This window comes from Platalea leucorodia (assembly GCF_965183815.1).
Source record: "Platalea leucorodia genome assembly, chromosome: 3".
NCBI lineage: Eukaryota > Metazoa > Chordata > Aves > Pelecaniformes > Threskiornithidae > Platalea > Platalea leucorodia.
The window spans coordinates 121,779,563-121,806,553 of record NC_138825.1 but is presented as its reverse complement, the minus strand read 5'-3'; the positions used below and the strand labels follow the sequence as shown (position 1 = coordinate 121,806,553).

At 41.4% G+C, this 26,991-nt stretch overlaps 1 protein-coding gene across 2 annotated transcripts in view; it reads right to left on the bottom strand.

Moving 5' to 3' along the window:
• Positions 1-26,991, bottom strand: part of CLIC5 (chloride intracellular channel 5) — a gene marked incomplete at both ends in the record, with an annotated part of 73,766 nt that overhangs the window by 26,541 nt on the left and 20,234 nt on the right. Inside the window, one exon of one of the 2 annotated variants that reach the window (XM_082307293.1) lies at positions 25,873-25,977. The exons of the other annotated variant lie outside the window; for it this stretch is intronic. Coding sequence (XP_082163419.1) covers positions 25,873-25,935 — 63 coding nt within the window. Of the gene's footprint in view, positions 1-25,872; positions 25,978-26,991 lie in introns of those variants that run through there. 2 annotated transcript variants of the gene reach the window in all.

The following is a 26,991-nucleotide window of genomic DNA, read 5'->3' as shown; positions in this document are numbered from 1 at the left end:
TCCTCATCCCCCACTTCTTGTGCTGCAAGTAACAGTTTCATCTTTTTCAGGAAAGAGACTCAGGGAGACCATTTCCCTGCTCTCTCCAATTATATATTCTCATACAAAGGTTAAGTGCTACCCAGATCTGCATCTTTTTACATGTTCTCCTTCCTGCAAGGCAATGGTGAAAAACCCTCTCGAGACCAGAGAGGTTTATCAGGGGAACAAAGCCAATGAATGGCAACGAAGACACAGAAGTGATGGGCCACGTGAGGTTAAGGGATGCACAAGTCATTGGGGACAGGAGAAAGATGAGGAGTATGGAAGAAATAAGATTCACTTAGACATCAAAAATAAAATTAATTGTGGAGGTCAAACAAGGCCTCCAACTGCCCCAAATGGTCAAAATATCTTCCCAACATTTCCAGAAGAGTGGGAAACATTAATTGCTAGAGACACATTGGGAATAGACAGAGGAAATTCCAGAAAAGAAAGATAAACTAAAGAAAAAGTACGGTATGATCTCTGTTCAAAGCTCCTGGATCTGGAAGCCAGGCTCATGATTTGGGTGGAGTCTGACTCATGGGTTTTGATCTCATGTGACTGGCATAACTGAAAACGCTACCACAAATCACAAGGCAAACTGGTGACAGAGGAGGGAACAGAATCAAAATCTCCCCATCAACACAATTTATCCATTAAATTCAGCTCTTTTTCTGCAGAAATTATAGGCAAGGCTTTGTCGGTTTTGTGAATCCTTCCTCATTGCTTCTAACAGCAGTCAGTAATTCAATGTTCAGCACTCAGAAAGAGCAAAACCTTAGTAGGTAATAACTTCAAAGGCTTAACACAATGTCTCGAGATCCCTTGTGAAGTCTATTAACTACCAGGAGGAGATGAGGAAGAACAGAGAACTTCCCGGGCTTAGTCACTCTTCACTTCAAAGAAAAACAGCTTGCTTAAACCACCCTGGTAGTGCCTAAATACAAGCCTATTATGTATCTGTCCAAGATTAAGGGCTCAGAAATGAAGGAATTAAATAATACCTTCATCAAGATCAAGAACTCAAACAGTGGATGGAAAGAAAAGAACAAATAATTGACAAGCTGGAGAAACACCATTTATCCCTGCTGTTATCCACAAATGAGCACAAAAGCTTTCTCACATAGCTTCCCTGAAGCACAGCAAAAGTGATCAACCACTTATAAAAAGGAGCAATTTGATGATATACGCGCTCTCCCTGCCAGTAATACCAGATATTTCTGATTTAATGATTGCAACAAGGATAGACTTGAGGCTTTGTGGGCACTAGGATCAAGGAAACAGAGGTTTTAAAGCACGCTGTAACTCCCAAAGCTGTGAAAGGGTTTCAGAGCCACCTTCTCTCTGCAGATGAGCAGCCCCTCCTGTTCCCTACAGGGAAGGACCTCACCTGAAAAGGCAAATTCCCAGAGTGACTGTGGAAGAGTAAAAGAGCTGAGGATTCGCTGGGTGAGACTCTTTGGACAATGTTCATCCCACTGAAGTTTAACTGAGGTGCCTAAGGGAAGGTCTCCTGTGCGGGCAAGGCCGGGATGCACATCCAAAAGGTGAATCTGGCCACTTTTCACTTTGACTGAATCCGATAAGCATCTGAATTTAGGTGAGATAAATGTGGACCCCGGTAATAGGTAAGCCTGGAATCTGTGGAGGCCTAACTGCTAGAGAATTATTTTACTCCATCTTGGAAACATCACTTTCTGCTCCTGTTGCTTCACACAAACTTACTCTTATTAGTTTAACTACTAAAAAAAGACGCTTTTCTACTTAACCTCCAGCCATTTAGGTACTTCACACCAATTGATGCAAGGTCCTGCCCTGGAACTTGGTATAATCACATCAGGTATAATCAACCTCACCGTCATACCAGCTGCTTGTCTCTATCTGAGTAATGGCAAGAATGAACAAGACGTTCTCCGTTATTATTTATGAGGTACTCCTCCTTAAATACTATTTTTAATGAATTAATTAAACCTTAAAGACATTTGTGTGCACAAGTGGGGGATGTATGCCATGCTATCAAGGAAAAAAAATAAGAGGGTTTCGGGGCGGGAGGAAAAATGTCTCAGTGATGTTATGAGCTTTTGCCAAATACTTTTGTGAAGTAGCGGTAGTACCGAGAGCCTCCAACGACTGCACAGCACAGCTGAATGACACGAACAGGGAGCTCTTCTCAAGTTCAAGCTACTACTTTGCTATAAATGAAATAACTGGAATAAACTTCCTCACTTGTTCCAAAAATACTCCAACTGGTACATGCACAGTGACTGCAATGCACACAGACAACTGTATATTATTTTAACTCACCTTAAAGGGGGAAAAAAAGCAAGTTTCATTTTCAGTTATTCCCAAAATACAGCAGCTTTAAAAAATACACCATCATTAATAATAACGAAGCATCTAGCTTAAAAATGGTGGCGCTGGAAAGTGTTGCATATCAGAAAGCACTACGTTTTTTCCAGGAAAATAATATATTTGGGTTTATCTATTCTCCTTCTTTTTTTAGTTTTCCTTGTATTGAGGCCATTCTGCACACTGGTGCAGTGCTCTCTTAGACTCTGTGGTAACGTAGGCAGATAATTTTGATGACACTAAACCACCCTTCTTTTTCAAAAGGATTTTAACAAGTTAACAAAAGCAGGCAGGCTAATGTACCTCAATGTTTCCCAGTAAGGATTAAGGAGGGATTTGATTTCATCATCCCTACAATCAAAATCTAGATTCACATTACACATGGTTACACCCTCTCTGTTTTAAAATTGGGAAAGCGCCTGCCTTTTGACACTTACTCTCCTTACGCTCAGAACCCAAAGGGGAAGTGAAAATCCTATTCGAAACGCAGAGCAGGCCAGGAAATATCCTATTTATTGTGCCATTAAAAAAAAAAAATCTGTCTTAGTAATTATACCACACACACAATAGCACAAATCTCCATTGTAGGGAAAAATCATTGGCTGCAACATGAGATCAGACATGCCAAGGTATTGCTTTAGTAAGGATCATTTTTTTCCAGTTTCTCGTCTCTTTTCTTTCACAACTTCTCGTCCAAATGTAAAAGCCAGTAAGCTATTTGGAGTGCCACCAAGAGAGAGGCAAGCTAAGAAGTGTATATTCATAGAGCAGCCCTGGTAGGTCTCAAGTAAGAAGTAAATCTTATAGCACAAGTCCAGTGTATCACAGGACACTCTTGTTGACTGTGGCTCTGGTTCAGGAAAGCATTTAAGCATGTGCTGAAATACATCCCAATTCAGAGGAAGTATATCTTTGACTTTAAGCATGTTCTTAAGTCCTGACGATTTCAATGGGACTTAAGCACATACTTAAGTACTTTCCTGAATGGGGGCCTATAACAACAATAATAAATTTGCTGTGCGGCATTTTAACTTCGTTGGACTTTTTCCGAGATTTCATTTTGCTAGGAGAAACTCTTAGCAGCAGCCGTCCAAGGGAGGGCAAGATAGAGCAGGAACATATTCCCAAGCACACACACACGGAAACAGACCGTGTGCATATATGTCAAATAAAAATAGAGCATTTGCTAGAAAGACTGTCAGGGTAGTAACAAAACAAAAAGGAAGTGGTGAAATTCTTTAGCCAGCTCCCCAAAAGCCAGCCAAAATGTTGTCCAAGTTTGGCATAGATACAGACATATATTATAGATGCACATAAGCTTAACTTGGTCTGCGCTGCCGGCCAATTTGAAGGGAGCTGGCTTGTTACGCTCGGTTCAAACCGGCCGAGCAGCATGTCAGTAGAGTTGAGGATCTCCAAGGAGCTGCCATTGCACTTCTCAGATCTCCGCAGTTTTGGGACAGATGCGTTTGTACTCTTGAGACATTCAGGATTTTCAGGAGATGGAATTGCAGGTTGGAGACCTCATGGGCATCAGTAGTTAAGACATGACAAGTATTTTCTTTAGGTTTGGTAAATCATTATTTTCCAGCTTTTCTGTTCAGATGAATGGCAGGCTGGGCAGGGAGGGATCAGTCACATAGGTCAGCTTCTTCCTAGGGATCCTTTCATGATGGCTTAGGGTGTTCATACTTGAAGATCAGTTGACTCAAGCTGGTCCATGCACCTGGTGCAGAGCAGATTCATCTGCCACATCAGCTGAGGTCCTGGTGGCATAATAGCTATAGGCACAGTGATCAGGCTGTACACATAGGTCCTGGTTTTCCTCAAGGGCTTTGTTAGAGCCACTGGCCACTGCATATGTTCTGCATGAAATACGTTTTGCTTTGAAATAAACTTTGAGATGCCTAAGAACTCCAATCAATCAGTCATGTACAGTCTGGATTTAGGAAACTACAGACTAGTCACAGGCAGATAGACGCAGCATGTAAAAATGATTCATGCTATTCCATCACCTCTTCCGCTTTCTTTAAAGAACTAAAGGCCCATGACTTGATGGATGACAAGAGTAGAAAAGCACAGGCTGGTCCGACACCCTGGTCCAAGAAATTATTTTGTTCTCATTTATATTTTTAGATCCCTTACTTATCATTGCATGCATTCAACTTAATGAGATATTGATAGTAAATAATTAAAGGAAGTAGGAACGGTAATGAAACTTTCTACACCAAAATATATACAGCAATTCCTGAATTAAGGATAGGACCAAAATATTTTTTTTCTAGGAGATCGTGTTCCATCATGCTTTGCTGTGAGGAATTTCTGCATACCAAATCTGACTCTCACATGGTGATGTATAAGGGAAAATCCCCCAGAAGAGTGAAAGTCATTAAGTAACATCAGCGGTATCATAGAGACAAACCGCATATTGCACATCTTTCATTTATAAGGATCCTTTCGATGTTAGCAAAATCCCAGCTAAAGGATGGGTGGTAAATGCAGGCTGACATTTTCATAGTGGCTATGAGACAATCTGAAGGCGGCTGACTTCTCACAAGTATCAGCTCTCCACACTTGGAAAATCAGGCCAGGAGCCACCCAGAAGAAATAGCTGTTTTTAAAAGTCTTAGTAAGAATTTTCTAGATCTGCTTTGGGAGTATCCCTGACTGTGAGCTTCTTGTGCAACTAGGCAAAAAAATAATATGAGAGTGTTGAAAAAAAAAATCTCCATTGGAAGAATACTCTTTTGAGGGGCACACTTGGAATTCGACAAATACCTGGTGGACATGTGCCATGGCTTTGGCCATACCACCTTGGAAATATGCCTGGAGTCCCAGTCTTTGGCTACCCCCCGCAGTCCTGCCAGAGGATGGGCAGGTGCTGGGACCCCGCAAAGCCGTAAAAGCACGGGGTCCCAACGTGCCGCTCAGCCAGGACTCGCAGAGCTCCTGGCTGCCCAGCAGCCCACCCACCAGCCAAAAGTTCCTTTCAAAATTACTGAGACTCTTTCAATTTCCCTTCTCACAGAAAACCCACAGCTTCTGTTCAATAACACTGCGAATGTTTTAAAATGTGTTTTTTAGACTTAGAGCAATTTAGAGCAAAATCTTGAAATTCTTCAAAACCCAAAATTGCCATTCCCATCACAGCTCTCCTTAGCAGATTATGCACAAAGGTCATGTGCTTCTGGACATAGTGGACTGGATATATATGTTTCTTTCTTGGCTTGATGGACAAATAACAACCATCCTTTACACTTCTTCCTCAGCCTTTTCCAACCTAATAAAGCAGTTGTGCTCCCATCACTTACCAGTAGCATGGCACAGGGTCCTGTGTACCCACATTAGCCACTGGGTGTAACCACAGATGATACAGCTTTTAAAAGCTTTGCTTTTTGGGGACCCATCAATAATTCATTGTGTGTGAGACGCCATAGGAACAAGAAAAAAACTCAAGAAATCACACCTATACAAGCTTAACATATAGAAAGATACTGGAACAAATGATTAAACAGTAAGCTCACAAGCACATGTGGAGATGTAAAGTTGATAAGAAAAGGCAATAAGGACTTACCAGGAGCAAATCACATTAAATTAATCAAATTTTGTTCTCTGACAGGGTATCCAGCACAGTGGGTAGGAAGGAAGCAGCAGGTAGCAGCAGGTATCTAGAAGCTGACTTCCGTAAGGCTTCTGACATAAGCTCCAGATTGTATTTTCATGAACAAAGTAGGGAAGTAGGACCTGTATGAAATCTCTGCTAAGTGCTTGTATGAGTGGCTGAAAAAGTACTTACGGAGTAGTAATAATCAAGTTTTCTGTTACTCTAGGAACACCTAACAAACAGAGGTACCATAAAGGTCTACAACAGGACGAGTCATACTTGATATTTCCATTAGCAAAATGGAGGAAGCAATAGACAGAACCCTACAAAATTTCCTGACAGCAACAAGCATGAAGAAGTCACTGGTATTTCCCAGGAGAGAAGTAGACTCCAAAATGATGCTAAGAAGATGGAACAAAGTGTCTAAAATCATTTAAATGGAATTTAGGAAAGTAAACCCCAAGATATAAGATGTCAAAAGAACAAAATCTAATGTACAAATACAGGATGGGGAATAGCTGGTGAGGCTGCGAGGATGAAGCAAAGGAGGTTTTACGTCAATCACAAACAATATGAATCATCAGCATATGCATCTACAAGCAACAGCAACAAGATAATGTGATGTACATGCGATGTTCCACCACTCCATAACACTCCTCAAGCATGCAGAAGACTGTTTTACAAAGAGGATGATGATCCATTGTTGTTCATGCCCACAGAGGATAGGATTAAGTATTTCACTTACAGTTTGCAACAATAAAGCTTTAGGGGAAAAAAAATCCAGTGTAATTATAGGAATAATGAAACACAAAGCAGGCTTTCTAAGGAGGTTGTGTAATCTGCATTAGTGGCGGCTTTGAAGAAATCAAAAGAAAAAAAAGTTGGTAAAACTGGTCTTGATTTATTTCATCCTGCTGCGGAGGGGAGAGGGTGCATAGGATGTTTTAAAATCCTTTCTAACAGTATATATTAGTGACTCTGACAACAAAGCTGTTCTTGCTGTCAGTGCTAGATGCTTGGTGGCACAGACTTTTGCTTTCCTCTGACCTGCATAGGATGAAGTCTGGCCCTGGTGAAGTCAATGGGAATTTTGCCCGTGACTTTGATGGGACCAGAATTTCACTCATAGGTTTAATGGCCAGAAGGGACAATTATAGTAATTTTTCCTGACCTTTTGCGTAATACAAACCATAGATTTCACTCAGCCTGTAGCCAACATCTTGTGGTTGCACTAGAACATATGTTTTGAAAGGTTTTTCAGGATAGACATCTGCTAGACATAGAGTGGTAGTAAAATCCCCTCTAGTGGTGTATGTTTGCATTGCAGGGTGAAGTTCTTACTCCCAGGGAAGTCGGCCACAAACATCCTCTTTGTAGGGTTTTGCTAAAGGCAGCTAATTTACCCCATTGATTATCTATGTAATTTTTTTCTATAAGTTGCATTGCTGTATGTGAGTTAAACTGGAGGAAGGAAGCTTAGTCACAGGGTTTGGGGAGTCAGGCCCCGGCAGTACTCAGAAAATCGTCACAATTTTAAAGTCAATAGAGATGCTCAAGCATCAGCTACTGCGTGGTTATCTGGGCTACGTCTGTGTATCTCATAGGAAGAGGTAAGGATGTTGAACAAGAAAGCCACAAATCCTTTTTTAAGACAAATAAACTTGTCCTGCAACGGATTGATACTGGATGGCTGTTCGTGCTCTGCACATACAGAATGCAGCTCCTACATTTTGGCAGCTTATGCCTATAGGGTGATATTCTGGGTTTGGCCTTTTGGTGCCACAGCTATTAATAGATTATACTCTAATACACTTGGTCTTGTTCTTCTTCCATAGCAGTCAATATTTGTACAAAATATTCCCACTAATGACAAATATTCCACCGACTTCGGTGAGAGCACAGTCATATTTTGGATTCACTAGTTTCTTTCCAATAAGTGATTAAAATTTCAAGTGGTTTTATGGGCTGTGGAAAAAGAATCTGGGAATGAATCTGTTTTAGCTGTTCACAAAGCACCAATGATAATCATTTCAAATATTGATGATTCTATATCCTGAGAGCTGATTAAATATGTAAAAAATTCATTCCCCCAGGAAAGCTGCAGAAAATAAAATGAGATGGATCATTGTCAAAAGGTGTCACAGGCAATGCAAATTACAGTCAAATTATTCCTGTTTCTAGTAGAGATCAGGTGCAAATAAAGGAGTCGTTTCTCCAAAGCAAGCTCTATGCAGAGCTCCAGTTCCCATTACAGTACCAGAATCCTGCACACAGTTTTTCTTGTATGAATTAAATCTGTGCACATCTGGAATTTGAATGTCTGTTAAAAATCTCTGGGCCAGGGACAGTAATCTGGTCATATAGTATATTCTGCAAATGTTGATGGATTGCAGCCAAATTTCCATGCCTCTAAGCAGCATATCGGACTAACAAATAATAACAGCAGCCAGGTGCTGTAAGTTAATGCTGAACCTGAAATCAGACCCAGGGCTGAATTATTTATTGAAATTCCATGACTTTATTTGCACTATTAGAAGAGAGAGTCACTTGCAGGCACTGCAAATAAAGGTCTGAATGGGGGGGTGTCGCTCATAAGGGCATTTACCACCAGCGCAGGCCATAATCTGCCCTCAATGGTCTCATTTTGTATCTTATTTAACGTCTTATAAATACTGTCCATCGGTGACTTCCGATGGACATTTAAGATGAAAGAGCAATCAGTAACTCTCAGGGGGTATCCTGCAGCGGGCAGGACTTGGTCTTTCTACCTCCTTTTGCATCTCCAAAGTTGACGGCACTGCACAGGGGATGAGAGAAGCTTCATCCCGAGATGCGATGACTGCTTACGACTTTCACTGAAAGCAGATCAAGTTGCATTGCAAAGGAGCAGCACGTCGCAGCCTCAAACTAGTCTTTGGTTTGATGTTTGCATCTCAGTATGACTTCCCAATGCAACCCACAATACCTTCAGTAAAATAATTACTTAGCAATATAATATTACCAGCATTTGGACCAAGCCTTACTGCTATGAGAATACAAATGCAATATAGACAGATTTTCAGATTCCCAGCTACTCACAGAGAAATCATTACAGAATTTAGTGTTGAGAGGATATTTTTTCACCTTCAATATTTTCTTACCTGCCAAAACTGCTGTATTTGTTTATCTGATCATTTACACAGACATACAGTCAAATTTAGCCATTAAAGTGGGTGTTACACTACAAGGTAGTCTTTTCTGATAGCCATCTACAAAGGAGGGGAATGCAATTCTCTCTGAATATTTCATTAAACAAGAAACAGAGAGCAAGTTCTGAGTTTGTAAATGTAAATACCTGTGACGAAAACAAGAGTCTAAGATGTACACACAAACAGCAAGCAAACATTCCTTGTGACTCATCTAAAAGCAAAACAATTTGCGTTTTCAATATCAAATGCTCAAGAAAAAAAAACAGTGATGCTTTCCAAAAGCTACTGAGAAATTTTCAGTAAGTGTGTATACCGGTAGAAGTACAATTTACAAGTATTTTATGGTACAGACTTCTGAAACTAATGTATGATATATCTTGTAAATAGAAAAAACAGTTGGATCAGTGAGTGGAGTTTGAATCATATTTCTTGTCTACTCGCCATCTCAGTGCAGGATGAGTTCTTAAATCTCTGTGTCTATACTGTTTGGCGCAGTTTGAAATGCTCCAGTGATGCTACTTTACAAACTTCCCATAGGAAACGGTTTTGACAATTTTCTCAAAACACGTTTTGACTTGATGCTCAGACTGAATTTCCTCTAATTTCATTTTATCCTGTTATCCTGCATAAAAAAAACCCTTAATTAAGTTTAATTCAATGCTATTTATTAAAATAATTCTTACTTTTCTTCCCTTTATACAAAATCTTAATTATGCCATTGCAATTTCCCTAGCACCTCTTCACCTCTTACTGTCCTCTTGCTTCTGGCATCCTTGACCATGCTGTCTGTTCCCAATATCATCTTTTTTTTTATTCTCATCCCTCCTGAGTCCCTCTCTCGCCCAGGCCCCTCATGCTCCAAGTGGACCACTCTCCAAGAAGACCAGCAGTGACCCCAGCATGGTCGTACAGCAAAACTCATCTCCAGTCTGGTCTTTCCTACCGTACCTGGCTCAGAAGCAATCAGTAACCTCCTCCCCAAACTTCTCTTGCTCACTCTCTTCCGGCCCACAAAAATAAACACTTTCTTGATTTTCTTTCATTTTATGCCCCTCACCTTTCAGCCACATACTCTGTTCACTGGCTTCACCAACCAAGTTGGTGACAGCGACATTGAAATCTGCCCCCACCTCCCATCCCTTCCCCTGCCTGTCCACTCTACTTCTCTGACATTGTCACTCACCTGCCTTATTCAAATTAAACAAATCCCATTTGATGTGGTAGAAATGGAGCGTGACATGGGGTTCAAGCCCTGTAAATTCCTTCGCCCCTTTATCATTAAGGTCATAGCCCGGAGCCACCTTCTCTTCCTCTGAAGGCAGTCTCCAACCACACTCTGTAAGTCAAATCTTTATTCTGTTTTCCTCTGGTTGCCTCATTTTCATGATCCTTTCCTGACCTGCAACACTGCAGACCTAATCACTGTTTGGCACTCTTACAAACAAGCTCTTTCTCACAGTTTTTTCCTCTCTCAAGCTTAACAAAATAGACACAAAATCTCATCTGCACCTTCTTCCTATTGTCAGTTGTACAGGAGAATGTTCACTAAAATTTGTCGCTACAGTTTAATGTGAACACTCAGGTTTGGGCTGATAGAGCTGGATATATAAAGCAGTGCAACCAGGCCATCATACTTCTTATGCTTTGCTTGTGCTTTGGACCTAGATTTCATTCTAGATGGATTAGACCGATATTTCATTCTATCAGTCTACAGTCTTTCTAGTCTTCTACACTACTTCTATATATTTTATATTTACAGTTTTATATTTTGTCCTTTATAAAAATTATTATATAATTTGTATTCTATATTTAATTTATATTTATTAGATATTATATTATGTATTTATATTACATATGTTTATTATATTATTTCTTTTATATTTTATAGTTCCAGTTTGTCGTGCAATCTGTTAACAGGCATGGTTAATCTGTTTCCCAGCATGGTTAACCAATTATAATTCATACCTTACCACTTTCTGGTGCTGTACTCTTAAACAGGTAATGGGGCCTAACCATCACATCTAGAGAAGGGCTGAATCTCACCCTGCTTCATTTAAGAAGTTTCCCTGGCAGCATTTTGTTTTATCCTGCGCTCCTGCTTGAAGAAGGCAGCAGTTCCCAATGGCAGTCGGAGAGCTGTTAGCCTGAACAACTGCCATCTGCAGAATGCCATTTGGAGTCCATACACCACACACCCGCCAAAAAAAGCTGATTGGAACATCCATGTTAATGAGGTAATTGAGTAACTAGCATTTGGCAAGAGAAGTTCTGAACATTTTATATACATTTTTGTACAGCTAGGCCCAATTCACTCAAGTACCTAAATAAGCTCTGAAGAATTAGCTATTTTTTCTTGTTTACTTATAATTCTCTGTGAAATGGGGATTTTTTTATTATTGTGAACTGCTAAGCACACAGGTTGTTCTTGAAAATTAAGAAATATAGAGAAATCCTATAAATTCACATTTCCAATGAATAGCCAAACATCAGCCAATACAAAAACCCTCTGTCAGACAACATGATTACTACTGGCTGCACTCTCAAAGGTCCTGGATATGGCTTTTAAAATAAATTTTAAATAAATAGTTAAATAAGATTTTAAATAAATATTTAAATAAAATTTTAAATAAATAAAAAAAAAAGTAAATGCTTGGCCCACAGGAGCTAATTAGGAAAAAACCCCTTGCCCATAGGAGCTGCAGCAAGGCGCTGCCACACGTGCAGACAGGGCTGGGAGCGGTGGCCAAGGTCGGGGGAACAGGCTTTTCCTTCCCCCGGAGAAGAAAATCACCATTTCAGGGTTTGTCTCTTTGTTAGGGGAGTGGGACGGCGCTTCCTCTAAGTTTCCGTCCCGGTCACATCCTTCCCAGGCTCTCCAAGGTTGGACCTGAGTAGCTGTCTACAATCAGCACTTTTAAAAATTATTGTTATTATTATTATTATTATTATTATTATTATTATTATTATTATTATTATTATTATTATTATTATTTTATTATTATTATTATTATAGAATCATCTCTTTTGAGATAAACATCGGACCATCAGGCCATCAGGCAGAGGTCCTGCTCAGCCCAGGAAGAGGATGATGTCCACCCTGCAGATGCATATCCAAGGGTGGTGGGTTCAGCGTACCAGGATGGGCAGGTAGATACTTCCTAATCTGAAACAAGTCTTCCTGCATGCATGTTCAACCGCCTTTTTTACAGACTGAATAGTGAGAAGTAAGACTTACAGAGTGTTCAGAGAAATGCGTACTTGGAGATCAACCAAACCCCAAAAGATTACGTTCACACACTGAGGAGATCCTCGTGGCTCCATCTTGGAGCAGGGTGAATGCTTAATGCGGAGGAAGCAACAGATTGCTTCTGAACCTCAAACAAGACCCAGCTCTAGCACCGGGTCTCGAGCTTAACTGGGGGACTCAGATATATTGGCTTTAAAAAGAAAACAAAACCAAAAATCCAAAGTTAGAGCACCTCAGTACAAGAAAGGGCAACTCAGTAAATCAAGGCAAAAATACCATTCCTTGTCAAACTGCATGTGCAAGTCAACAGTCAGAGAAGATAAGAAAATTAAAATCACCCAAACGATAGTGAAAGTCTGAAAAAGAAGGCTTATTAATGAAGGGGTTTGGAGCACTGGATCCTCTTGGCATGTCCTGAACATTTAAAAGAACTGGGCACAGACAAACGACTAAAACTGCCATTCTGAGAGATCCTATAACCTGCAAGAATATTCCATGATTCAGCCCCTCTTCATCCAGGAACAGTTTTTTAAAAAATGCTATAAATAAAATAAACAAATGAAACAGGTCTCCAGTTGCACACTGAATCAGCAGCGATGGTTCATCACAAAACACAGGGCAGTGAAAGAAAATAATTTCCTCCCATGATAAGCACTCGTATCTGTTTGAAGCTGCCCATTCAGCAGCTAAAAGCAAAAGGAAAGCAGTAACACAACGTGCCTGTTGACCCACACAAATTGAATCACAATCTAGAAAAACACCAGCAACAATAGCGATGATCCATCGGGGCGCCGGTTCCTCTGAATCCCACTTGTTTTGGACAATACACAGGTACAGACACGCACCAGCACCCAAAACAACAATAGCTATATGCGGAGGGTGCCAAGGTTCAGGATGTTTATTTGGGTGTTGAAATGTTACGGGAAGGACAAGCTTGGCAACTGATATAGAGAAGCACCTGCCCGACCTGAGAATTAAGTCAATATTTTCTGAGGAGTTAAACCACAATGCTTGAAAAGCTTTTACAGTCATTCTTCTAGGTAAAGAGAAAAGAAGGAAAGCAATTTTAGCTGGAGAAGCTACTGGGCTACACAGATATGAAAATGAATGTTGGTGCAAATGTTTCACAGGACATGAAGCCAAGGCACAGGGATGTGGCATGACTTAGGCTATGGCTCCATGACAGACAGAAAGGGAATTCAGCTGTTGTATCTCCCAGTTTAGCTCTTCTTTCGTCTCAGCCACAAGGTCTGACCCGTACCAACACAGCATTCAGAGCCCTGCCCAAGCCAGCACCTGCTTCAGCCTTTGGAGCTCCTTCCAAAGTCTGGCCCTTGCATATCCAGACAAAGATAAGCAATTACATATTTAGCCACTACCTGAACTAATTCCATCCCATTATCACACCCAGGACACCAAGAGATATTTTAAGACACGCAAGCAGCCTCCGAACATAATTTCTGTCAGACTGGCTTCAACCAAATTTGTACTATCTTTCAGAGACATGGAAATCCAAGATTTCTTCTGTGCTTGAACCAAGCCCTGTTCTGGCTTGCCAAGATGTCCTCCATTGCAATGCCTTCCTGGTTTGTAGGTTTTATGGCTTGTTTATTCTTTTATCAACTCTAACTATACGTGCTTCATTAAAGCATATCTAGTCCTGATCTTAACCAGAAGAAGAAAGGGCATGACTTCTTTGGTGGTTCATTCCAATGGTTAATCACCTTTACAGTTACTATTAAGCTTATTTCTAACTTGACTGTATCTGACCTTAACTGTTAATATTTCTTGTTATACTAGTTACCACTATATTAAAAACCCCCCTACAGATACATTTAATATTGCCGTCAAGTGACATTTGGTCTTTTATTTAAATGAGAAAGACTGCCTTAAGGATGGCAATCTTAGGTATATTTTTAAGCCTTAAAATTATTATTCTCTAAATCTTTTCCAATGTCAATACACATTAGTTCTGTGTGCATTTAAAATAGCCAGACAAAAGATAACCTAAACCTTGACTCTTCCCTACTAATAGCAACGGAAAAAAATAAAAAAGCATAGTTGTGACTAGTATAATTTGTGTATTTATTATTGGAATATTTACTGTGAATTACTAAGCAGGTGTGGCACACGAATACTGATTCAGTGGTGCTAAGTGCTGTACAAAACCCAAAAGACGCAAGAGCTACGCCTAAAGGACGGAGCACAGGACCAGCGTGGTGTTCTTGCTGGACCTCCTGACACAAGGCAACCACTTCTCAGCTTCTACACCCATAAAGTGCTGACCATGAGTGTAAAGTGCTTCAGAATTGCTCTAAAAAGGCCTCTGTATTTTTTATCTCAGGGACTGGGTTTTGCAAAGAGAATCATGTTCAGAGACAGCTGCCAAAGCACGGAGCAGCCTGTGTGGCCTCCTTTGCAGAACTGGGGTCTAAGTACGCTTAATAGGTATCAGCACCCGGGAAGGTTATAGACCTTCTATTATCACCTTGTGTTTTATAACTAAGGTGGTTTTTTTGGTTTTTTTGGGTTTTTTTAGAAAAAGCAACTGATGAACATTTAAAATGTATGCTAAACTATCTTTTCTGAATTTCAGACAGTTGTTGAGCTTAGCTGTCAAATGCTTTTTGAGATGGAACATACATCTCCATGCATTAGCTCATCATACTTCGAAGTCCACTGCTAGCCTGCAGCAGCACACCCTCTTTGGAGCTGCAGAACTTCATGAAGTTCAACAAGGCAAAGTGCAAGGTCCTGCACATGGGTCGGGGCAATTCCAAGCACAAACACAGGCTGGGTGGAGAATGGGTTGAGAGCAGCCCTGAGGAGAAGGACTTGGGGGTGTTGGTTGATGAGAAACTCAACATGACCCAGAAATGTGCGCATGCCACACAGAAAGCCAACTGTAACCTGGGCTGCATCAAAAGAAGCGTGGCCAGCAGGTCGAGGGAGGTGATTCTCCCCCTCTACTCCACTCTCATGAGGACCCACCTGGAGTGCTGCGTCCAGCTCTGGGGCCCCCAACACAAGAAGGACATGGACCTGTTGGAGCGAGTCCAGAGGAGGGCCACAAAGATGATCAGGGGGCTGGAGCACCTCTCCTGTGAAGACAGGCTGAGAGAGCTGGGGTTGTTCAGCCTGGAGAAGAGAAGGCTGCGGGGAGACCTTATTGCAGCCTTACTGTACCTGAAGGGGGCCTACAAGAAAGCTGGAAAGGGACTTTTTGCAAGGACACATAGTGGTAGGACAAGGGATAATGGCTTTAAACTGAAAGAGGGTAGATGTAGATTAGATATATGGAAGAAATTCTTCACTATGAGGGTGGTGAGACACTGGAACAGGTTGCCCAGAGAAGCCGTGGATGCCCCATTCCTGGAAGTGTTGAAGGCCAGGTTGGATGGGGCTTTGAGCAACCTGGTCTAGTGGAAGGTGTCCCTGCCCATGGTGGGGGGGTTGGAACCAGATGATCTTTAAGGTCCCTTCCAACCCAAACCATTCTATGATTCTGTGATTCTATGATCAGCCCTTTTCCAAACAGTAGAGCATTATACTTATATGTCTTTAGTAGCAGCAGAAGTTAGAAAATTTTATATCTGCTTTGGCATCTTCATGGTTAACAGAAAGGGAAACTAAAGCCATACCTAAATCAAGCAAACTTCCTTCTGTGTATAAACTCCATTCCCAGTATCATGAACAGGTATTAACACCTAAAATACTGGTGAATGGAGAATTGCATCATCATTTTTTTTCTTAGTCCAGAGGAAACCAAGAAATGCAAGAGAAGCAACAAAAATAGTCAAAAAATGGCTTTTTTACAGCCTGACTTACATAAGGAGGGAAAAAGAACACTATTCCCATATATAATCTTTGCAAGTTTTAAATGTGTGAAATTCGAGTTTTATAGAATTTGAAGTAAATGAAAATCAGCTTTGGCCTTGAATATTAGGCTTTGAACATTCTTGTTACATTTTGCATCAAGCATACGCAGGTAAATGCCACAGGCTTCTGTCATCTGCTCTGCACACAGAATTAGTGACTATCAAGAATGAGGATTTAGAAGAGCAAACTATCGCTATCTGAGCAACTTCATCCTTAACGTAATGTAATTTATGCCAAAATAGCTACAGCAGGGATAGGTTTGACTTCTAGTGTCCTACAGAGGCATTAATAAGTTATTACAACACAACCCTCCTGAAATACATTTCAATTAATGCTTTATCTCAGTCTTATGCAGAGTTGCCAGAAATACATATAAAGGAGTTATTTCAATGTCTTTTGGCAATCAGGTGCATGGGGAAAAAAGTAAAGAAGCATCCGAGCTCCAGATATACAATACCTCTTAGGCAGAAGTTAAACCAGGGTACCCTGGGGACCAACATAGAAATCATGGGGATTAGGACACTGGTATAAATTTATGAGTCTGAATGCCTGTGAGAACAAGCAGAAAAAACAGAGAAGCTGAAAAAGAAAGCACTACAGATGATACAAGACCCTGAGAAGGAAAAAGGAGGTCAGGGAAGAGTGGACAGGGTGCCAGCAGAAAGGAGCTTTGGCTCAACATCTGTGGGAGGCAGCTCAGACTGAGCTCCCCACCGCACCACTGCCTGGCTGGGCACAGCGCGGTGCTAACACGGCTGCACGAACTCTGGGCTAGAGCTCAGGTCCAGACACTTAATAAAGCACCCAACAGCCTGTACCTGAGAGCAGACAAATGTCCAGTTTCCTCTGGTTTGATTTCTTCTATGTCCAGGAAATTGAGATTTTCAATATACTTTGTCAGGAGACAGTTTTATGTCAAAGACCTGATCCCATCATGTATTTCTCTTCTATTTTAAGTGGTGTTCAGGATGTCATGCCGAGGATAAGGGTGAAGAATGGTCCCTGCTCCCACAATGAGTCCACATCTGGTGGAGAAGGACTGGTATCAGCATTTTATCAAGGTGAGGAGAGCCTGAATAACTCACCTTGGGTTGCTGAAGGAGGCAGAAGAGCAAAAAAGTAAATAAAGCCTCCCAAGAACTTGGGTGGTAACCCAGCAATATTACTGAGCTTAATGTGTTGCAGAATTTGCATGGCAGGACCTTTTCATATTTTGATTAGAGCTAGACAAAAAAAAAAAAAAAAAAAAAAAATCAGAGGAGCTGTGGCTGTTGCTCTGTATTGAGATAAAGCACTGAAACACTGGGTGGAAAGTAAAACCGTGTTGATTTCAGTTTCGACAACACTTGGGGCCATTTTAATATGCCAAAACTTTGCTATGGTGTGTTACAGAACGGTATCTCAGGTACTTTTTGTCCCTGTCTCTTTTGCAGCACATCTTCTCTTATGACACTGTAGCCACGCAATTTCTGTGGTACACCAGCGTCGCTGAATCGAAGAGGAATCTGTGTTATATCATGGAAGATCTACCTCAGACAGTGACCACTCTCATTAAAAAAGGATACACGTAGAAGGGTGAAATCATAAACACTCTAAAAGATAAGTTATGAAATTATTATAGAGAGGGACAGAATAATACTCATTTACAAAGAGTCATTTGATTTAACACAGTCAGAGAAAACAACCTATGGACCTGTTCTACATGTATGCGTGAACTGGCAATCGAGTTGCGCAGCAAACAGCAATGACATGCTGTAAACGTAATCAGTTACGGAAAGTTCTACCCTTAGGTATTATTAGATAAAATTACTGGTTTGGATCTTCAAAACACAACTGAATACATTTTGAATGACTTTTGTTCCACTGTAATAATTTCCAACTCTTAAGTCTAATATAAAAAATCATGCCAGGAATACATGATGCTGATTAAACACATCAGACCTACAAAAATCAAACATTTTTTTAACTCATAGCTCCAGATGTACATATATATCACTGTTATCACATCTAGATGGGTTTTACTGCATGTCAGCAATACAGAAGTGCAAACAAATGGGGAGAGCAAGGAGCAAGGAAGGAAAGGGCAGAAGGATCTATTTTGGACTTTGTCAGCGTTAAACTTTACTGTGCCAAACAGACCACTTGAAGCTATTTTCAAAGTACCTACTATAGCACTTTAGGTACCTGCTCTGATTTCCTAGTTCACGTAAGATTTATGGGTTTGAATACAATATGAATCCAGCACAAAACCAACCCTTCCTTATGCCGTCTGATTCTCCCTATGACTTTGACTCAGCCTGGAAAAAAAAAAAAAGTATCATTGAAACCTTCTTTTATTCATGTATAAAACTAACACGCAAACTCACAGACCTTTAGCATCTGTCTGACTCTACTAAAAAAGAGTAATTTGAAAAATCTTCTACCAGAGCTTTTACCTGCAAAATGGAAATACTAGCGTTTACGTTACCTCTTTGCAGTATTACTGGGATTATGTTGCTGATATCTGCCAGATTTTGAAGAATTAGGTGTCATACAGGCACTAAGTAATATTGCTGCTGTCATGATCAATATGTTATTCTAAATGATCCTTATACAGCCTTCCATCAAAATATATTTGACATAGCCAGGTGAACTGATACTAACATTTAACTTTGGAGCACAGGCAGACGTACTTCCTACCGGCTCTCTTGGAAGGGATCCCTGTGTATTTTTGGGATGCTATGTCAAACGATCTCTGTGACATTTGCTGTTCTGGAATAGCGGCAGCAGAGCCATATATTGCCGATAAAAGTTTCCTGGGGACACTTACTGGAGCTTCACTGTCATTGCTGAACCATGACACAACAACCTGGGAGCCTGACGAGACGCGTGCTGCCAGAGATGGAAAAAGAGCTATCTGCAGCTAAACATAGAGCACCCAAAGCATACCAGTGGCGATGTCTAAGGACAAGCAATAATAATTATGAATATCACCAGTTCTTCACGGGAGAATTAAAATACTGCATTTACCTGATTTGACTATGTGGCTCAGAAAAGCTGGAGTAAATAAAGGAGTTAGTAGGTGGAGTTTAAACAACATCTCAAATACACTTAAGCTGGCCTAACTCTGCTGCCATTGAACTCAGCAGTACAAACCTGACTGGCTTTTATGGCCATGGGATATGACCCATCCTGAATCTTTCTGAAGTCTTATCCATTTGAATTATGGATCCAATTTATAAAGGCATTTAAAGAAGTAGAGTTATGCATATTAAACAAAGCATTTGAATATGTTCCATTTCAATCAGATGTTTTGATCACAATTAACATATATAACATATATGCCATCAAACATCAATAAAAAGCAAGTAGTCACAGCCATTTATATGAGGGAAAAAACCCCAAACCATGGCAGATAAGGGTGTCACTCACCTCTAGCCATAAACTAATGGTTAGGTCATGAACTTAGGCAGAAGGAGTCATAGTCAAAAATCCCTCCTTAACTTGAGATCGTTTCCAAGCAATCCTAAAAGCATTCCAGACTAGGTTCAAGGTGGCAGGAATGGTCATTATATAATCACAAGTCCTTTTAGAAATTTGGCATGCTTAAGCTATTCGCTGCCCATCTCTGATATTCCCACCAATGAGGCACTTGTCTTGATGCAAAACAAAGCCTGCGAATGCTCAGAGGGAAAACAGACCCGCAGACATAGAGACTCTGGGTTGTATAACTCAGGCTAAAGCTTCTTTAGAGTATTGTTTTTCTTCATCACAAGGAAAAACAAGCAACTTGTAATTTTAAAACATTTGCTAGGCAGCTATTTGTTAATTTATTGAATTATTTTCATTTAACAATATAAGATTAAAGCAAAATTAGATCTTGCCAAGATGGATGTTTTTCCCTTGACTATTCTTTTTATTACTGTATTGAAAATACTTAATAAAAAGAGCAGAGAAGTAACTGTCAGTCCAGGTAGCATTTCCCTGATTTAACTGGGTCTGTAGTGGGCTACTATTAAGCTTCTTGTGTAAACAGTGTGATTCAAATTTAGGAGGCCTGACTCTCTTCTTGTGCCCATTTTATGTACACATAAACTCTGTGGGCTTCAATGGAGGCGCTCCTGATTTGAAAAGAACTGAGCAAGATAGGAACTGAGCCAGAACTACACTGAAACATCGGAGTCTGCCTGCATGGAGCTTATGAAACATGTTTCTAGATGTTTGAACAAACCTTGTAAAACTATTTTCCTCCCAGTACGTACGCTGGTGTCCGGACTACCAGGAAACCTTGTAAGTTTGGTAACTTTAACACTGATCACAAGGCCAGTGCACTAGAAGAGGAGACTTAGGCTGCTGTTCATACATTGCCTCACCAAAATAAGTTTGGAAGAGACATGAACCGTGGTGCCCATCATCTGCTCGACAGCTCTGAATGGGTCAACAATACAAGATCCATGAGAAACCCCCATGCTCAAGCCACTTCCAGGGTGACAGCTGAAAAATGCCAGAGACTGCACGCGCTGTACGTGTCTGCTTTGTAGGGTGTCTAAGTCTCTCTCAAAATGTGAAAGCCTTGGCCAACCACATGAACAAGGATCCAAAAAAATGTTATTGTCGGTCTTGGAGCACCAGACAGCTTGAATCAGATGTTTCAGTATCATCATTCTTCCTTGTGCTTTTCTCTCTTTACTGTTTCCTCTTTACCTAGAAAGTTTCGCTGAAGTTCATCATACCCAGTAAAATACTTCAACTTCTCAAGAAACAGAAACAAACTTTGTACCTTCCAGATATGATTGTGTTTTCTACTCATCATCAAAATACTTCTTGAGGGCAGCCTACGAATCAAATAAATTACAGAGCCTGTATTGTTATAATGGGTTAAAAGGTTCCCGTCAAGTCCTCTCTCCCAGTTTGTAAAGCCATTACTGGTTTTGATAACCCTTAAATTCTGAAACTGTAATCAGTTTTCTTATCAGAGTGACTCTCTTACCTTAAAACCACAAAAGCCTTAATAGCAGGGAATGATTATTTGTACCAGGAGTAATATTTTTATTTATATCTTCTTTATAGCTACTTTGCAGCAGTTCACCAAACTGCAAACCAGGGTGAGTTTGAAATCACCCTTCATCAGAGATAACTTTAAAAAAAAAAAAATCCAAAAAATGCACAAAAAGAAACCCCAGAGTGCATAAAAATCTTGCACCTCCCTGGGATAACTTCTGGGACAAGTCTGTCCAAAGGAGGGGAGAAGGGCAGCCATGCCCTCCCAAGAGAGCAACCCCTGGGCTTTTGACAGAGCACACTAAATCAGCAGGACGACTGCTTTGGCCTGGACGGCCGGGCTCTCTGACCCATTCATTCGGGGCCAGTAAGTTTGGTTCCAAATCTTGCCATCGCTTTTAAACATACTCCTAACAGACACCTAAAACTATCAGAAATGAAACCGCTGGAGATGACAAAGGGCTCACAGGTTCCTTGCACATCTGTCTGCTGCTCCAGGAGACGGTGAGCATCCCAGGACTAACCTCTTTTCCTTGTGATAATCCTCTATCACGAAATGACTGCAAGGGGCCCTACAAATACTTGGACACCGTTAGTCCTTGAACCTTGCCTTGGCTGGTGCCGTATCCCTGCGACACTGCAAACACACCATCACGGTGCCTGGTCACGCACAACACTCAGCTCCTCATGGGAGGAAGGGGCTGAGAGCGTTCGGTGCATCTTACGCCTTTATGCCTTCCGCTGGCAGACGGGAATACGTTCGATGTATGAGTCAGTGAGTGTGCAAGCTCAAGGCCTTTGAGAGGTCTCTTTTGCTTCTTACATTTGCAAGCACCTTCATGTTTTCTCTAGATGGGTGGTCGGTGTGACTGTGGCTGAACGCTTTGTGAAGTAAAGCCTTACACCTTTTAAGCCAAAGTTCTTGCACCCCTGAGCTGATGAACATATCCAGAACATTAATCACTCAATACCACAACGACTCCTTGCAGAAGTAACTGTCTGCCAGTTCACCACTCATTCTCCTACTACCATGATGATACTACCGCCTTTTGATTGCCCAAAACATGCATTATTATATATCTTGTTACAGAGTATTTCTAAAGCAGGAAGATTTTTTTAAATCAAATGTACTTTGGACCGTTTGTGTCATTTGTTTTCTAGACTGCACTCATCCTGACCAGTGCACATAGACAGTTGTACGCTCAAGTCTTGTTTCTACCGTGCTTTGTTTTCCATGTATACAATGTATCTCCCTTCAAATTAACTTTCTGGATATCAGGCACCACTCTAGTTCTGAAGCACAAGGAATGTACATCCAAACACCTGTTTCCACTGCAAACAGAAAGAAACCATAAAAGTTCTGTGATCCTCCCATATGGATTTTAATAGTCCGCATGTAAAAAGAGCACCATTTCAGTGTAGTCATTATGTTCAAGTATACAGCTGCAAGACTGCCAGAAAAAGCTAAATATACCTTCCATCAGGGTGTCATTTATACAGAAGCACTTTGCTTCTCCAGCACACAAAGAATTAAAATTAACCTGAGTTACAACAAGCTGGGTTAAGCACAGAGCAAGCGCTACCTCCCGATGCTCACTTCCCCGACGCCGCTGCTGCCAGCGTCTCGCGCTACCCCACATCGAGCTTTTTTCCCTGGCAGCCTCTTCCAACTCCTTGTCAAACAAGTTTAGAGGGGGAATTGCTGCCGGAGAGTTTCAGCGTTCACAAAAGGCCCGCTTAAACGAACTGCAGATCTGATTAAGGCAGCATTATCTGCTCGGCGGACCGCACCGCTCCTCAGCTCTGCCCGTTCTCACCATCAGTCTGCCTGTGTCCCGCCCCAGATTTGGGGGGGTTACTCTCAAATAAGCATCTTGCAAGAACAAACACTCGTTCGCAAAAAAAAAAAAAAAAAAATCTCACAGATCCAGGTTAGGGAACCGTTAGAAAAAGAGCAAAATCAGTGGGGATGATAACAAGTAGGTGCGATAACCTGTGCCATAGCGGTTGAGCTGTGTCCTGTGGTGCCCAGCCTACCTGCCCAGCTCCGGAGACAGCTCACCTGCATTGGGTTACAGCACGGCTCTTTCGTTTACAATCATCTCTCTACTTGTCTTTCTAAGGCTCCTGCTCTCCTGATTGTTAAATAGAAAAAGGAAATAGAGCAATTGTGTAACGCCTTTCTTTTTTTAACCTGAGACAGAAACTGCTTTTATTAGAGACTCTATGGCTGGTGAAAAACAGCCCTTTCTGGTTTATTTGTGCTTATGGAGGATACAGTATTCTCCAGGCCACATCTGCTGTCCTACATTTTTCTCACTGATCTCTGCATTTTCTGGCTGTGTGTTCATTCGAGGATGCAGGACAGAACTCTTTTCCTCGAATGAAGTATTAGCTCCACAAAAATCAAATGATGAAATGCTCGTTGACCCCAACATCTCCTGCTATTAGAACTTGCCTCAAGCGTGGTCTGGTGTATTTAGATTTGCCACGTGTCCCAGTATCTCATACTCATCCAGAAGCTGCCACCTTTCTGGTCTTCTTTCCAGCCTTAAAACAGAGTAAGTGCCTTCTCCTTTGCAGGTTCTCTCCTGGATCAGCCTTCCTGTTTATCTCCCCTCACTAATATCCTATTCTTTTAAATTTCACGCTCCAGGAAAGTTTTCACCTGTTCATATTTCTCTTATATGCTCCTGTTTTTCAACTTTTAGCTCATCTCTTGTTTGGATGTTCTGCTCTTTTTTATTTTCAACGTCTGAGCTGTATAATTTAATATTCTGGTTACACGCTTTACTGTACAACTTTTTAGACTTCTAATTAAATGAATGGCACCTTTCCAAAACATCAAGAATTGCAATTTTTCAACCTAAATGGAAAGTCTTCAGGAAGATACCAATTAATTCTTTTGCTCCAGCTCTGCAAATTATGAGTTTTATGTGAGAGTCTCTATGCAATTCTGTACCATGCATTATGCAGGAAGTCACATTACTAAAAATGTTCTTTCTGGAGTTATAAATCTTCAGGTGATGGCACGGCTCAGTTGAATGCAGTGCAAATTTTGTCCAGTAACTTATGGATCCAGAAGTTCAGACAATGAATCTGGGCAATGACCTTCACTTTAACAGCTGATGCAGTCAAAGAACCATATATCACAAACATCCGTACCAGCCTCAATAAAATAGTGTGGGCACTAAAACAAATCTGTAGCTAAAGGTTTGTATTCCACAATACATTTGTGATGACAGAGTGCCAGACAATCCCTCTAAGCTATTTTTTAGCCCACAAACTTCTCCATTACACTCACTTTGGTAGAAACAACTTGTAAGAGGCAAGGTATCTGGATGTATGGACCCATGTAGGTCCAGTTTAATACATTAAGCTCTGCACAAAGGAGCTACTGAGCATTTATGAACCAGAAATTCCTGTAGAATCTGTTTGCTAGGGATAAAGACCTCAACGCTGGCTCGGTCAGAAAGGCTGCATCTGAACTGACTGGTTTTGGAAGATGCGTGAAGAGGCCATGTATACACATCATGGATGTGGCTGACATTTCAACTTACAGCCCAAAATACCCATCAGGGAGTACAAAGCAATTATACACCTTCAACTTGACAGAAGGGAGGGGTTGGAATTTGCTTTCCCAGTCATTCAGTACTCTGTTTGCAAAGGGTCTGATGTAACTCCCGCATATTAATAATAATCTTATCGATTTACAGGGATGGTTCGGGCTCGGAGAGACCAAACACCTGCACTTTATATGGACATAGTGGATTTCAGCCTCGACGTACGTACAGGCTTTGAAACAGGCTCTGAACATCAAAAAATCTGAGCTCTTCACTGGGACAGAGTTTGCGTGAAGTTTGCTATTAATAAGGTTGTATGTGTAATGGGTTTGAACTGTGCCACTGCGTTTAATGGTAAGATTTTCATAGCCCAAGACCAACAGACGTACCCAAATTGGAAACATTCTGAAATCCTACCATATAACAGGTGTACTTATTTTTCTAGATTTTCATTTAATCAGTTTCTGTTCTCAGTTACCCTGGTGTAAAATCAGAATGAGCTTCGGGCTGAGGAAACTGAGAGTAAATACTGATTCCGTTTTCATTTTTTTAGGAAAAAAAAAAAAGTATTGCAGGAAATAACCAGAAGACTGCCAGCTTATTTCAGTCCTTTTTGGTTTATCATCTATTAGTGTTTCAGACCTGACAGCCTCTGCCGAGGTACCAAATCATGGTACCCCTCAGCTCTTCGTGCTCTCTTCCCAAAAATGGAGAAGGAAGTCAGGATTCTTAGTGAAAAACCTAAAGGCTAAAGCCTAAAGTTAGGACACAGTACATTGCAGGCAGCAGGCTGAGAATAACAGAACAAACTCGCCAGGAGAGAAATAACAATGAAATGCAGGAACTCTGACTCTCCCTCCACAACGTTACCTAATTCTAATGTCACAAAGAAGAAAGCAGTGCCAACATGTGTGCAAGAGATAACGGGCTGTCAAAGCACCGCTTCTGCTCAGCGCCAGAAAATTAAAGTTGGATTATTCAGTAGAAGCCGAGCTGATCCGAGAGTCACACCAGTGTCCAGTTCACAGTGCAACTTACCTTCACAAAGAGCTCAATTTCAGGGTCCTTTCCTTCCCCATTCGCAGGAACAGAGTCTGTCATTTTTCACCCCCAAGGCTACCAGCTGATCTCCCGCTATTAAGTGGCAAAAGGAGGTTTCAACTGCACAGCGGGGAGGTTTGCCTTCCGAACAGCTCTCACAAAGCTTTTAAAACATCATTTGTAATGATAAAGCTCGAAACCAGTGGAGAAAACAAGTTTGCAGGTTAATAAATAAATAATAACCATAAAAAAAAAAAGGCAGGCGGCAGAGAAGCAGTCCCTGTTACGGCTGTGTAGTTTCCTTCAGAGCAACAAGTGCTGCTGTGCCCTGGTACGGTATCCTCATCTGTCAGAGCTGCAGTTCTCACTGCCTGCCCAAAATAGCCCAGAGCATAAAAAAAGAGGGTGGGGTTAACTCACAGGGGAGGGGACAAGCTCCTGGTACCTACGGCAGGATCCGTCTCTGAGCAAATAACTCTGCTCGTTTTCAGCGTTTCTGTTGTTCCCTCCCTTATTCTACGGCTGGGAGCACCAGTGACGGGAAGAGGGAAGGTCCGCAGCAGGCTGGTTTCATTGCTTTAAGCAACAGTGATGTTTTTTCCTTCTTTTCTGAAGGGTGTGTGTCCTGCTTCTAGCTGTTCAAAGTCCTCATATTGTTATTGCCAAGAATGGTAAGGACAAAAGAGCCTAATTTCTTCACCCTGTGCATTGGCCGCTGCATCGGTGCAAGGAGTGTGCAGAAAAGCAGAGCTCTGCCTCGGCGAAAACCCCTGTGTGAGGTACAAAGTGGTACAGAAGCTGAAACTGAATATTCTTGGGTGAGAAAAGCACCCATCGTGCCACCACTCCTGATGGAGTTCAGGAGCAGAGGAACGGGAATGGGGTTACGCAGGAGAACGAAGAGCCTCTGGGCCCTGGGAAAATAAAATATTTGGGTCCCATAACTATTTCTCAGGGTGCTGGTTGTAGAGGGGGGCCAGGAGAGTGATGATACGCTGGGGTGGAGTATGGAAGAAAAGTTTCAAGGGTCTCAGCCTGCTATTGACATGCTGTCGTCATCTCTACTCCCTTCCTTCACCCTGCATTCCTTGCGTGACTCGGAGGTCGCCGCACAGC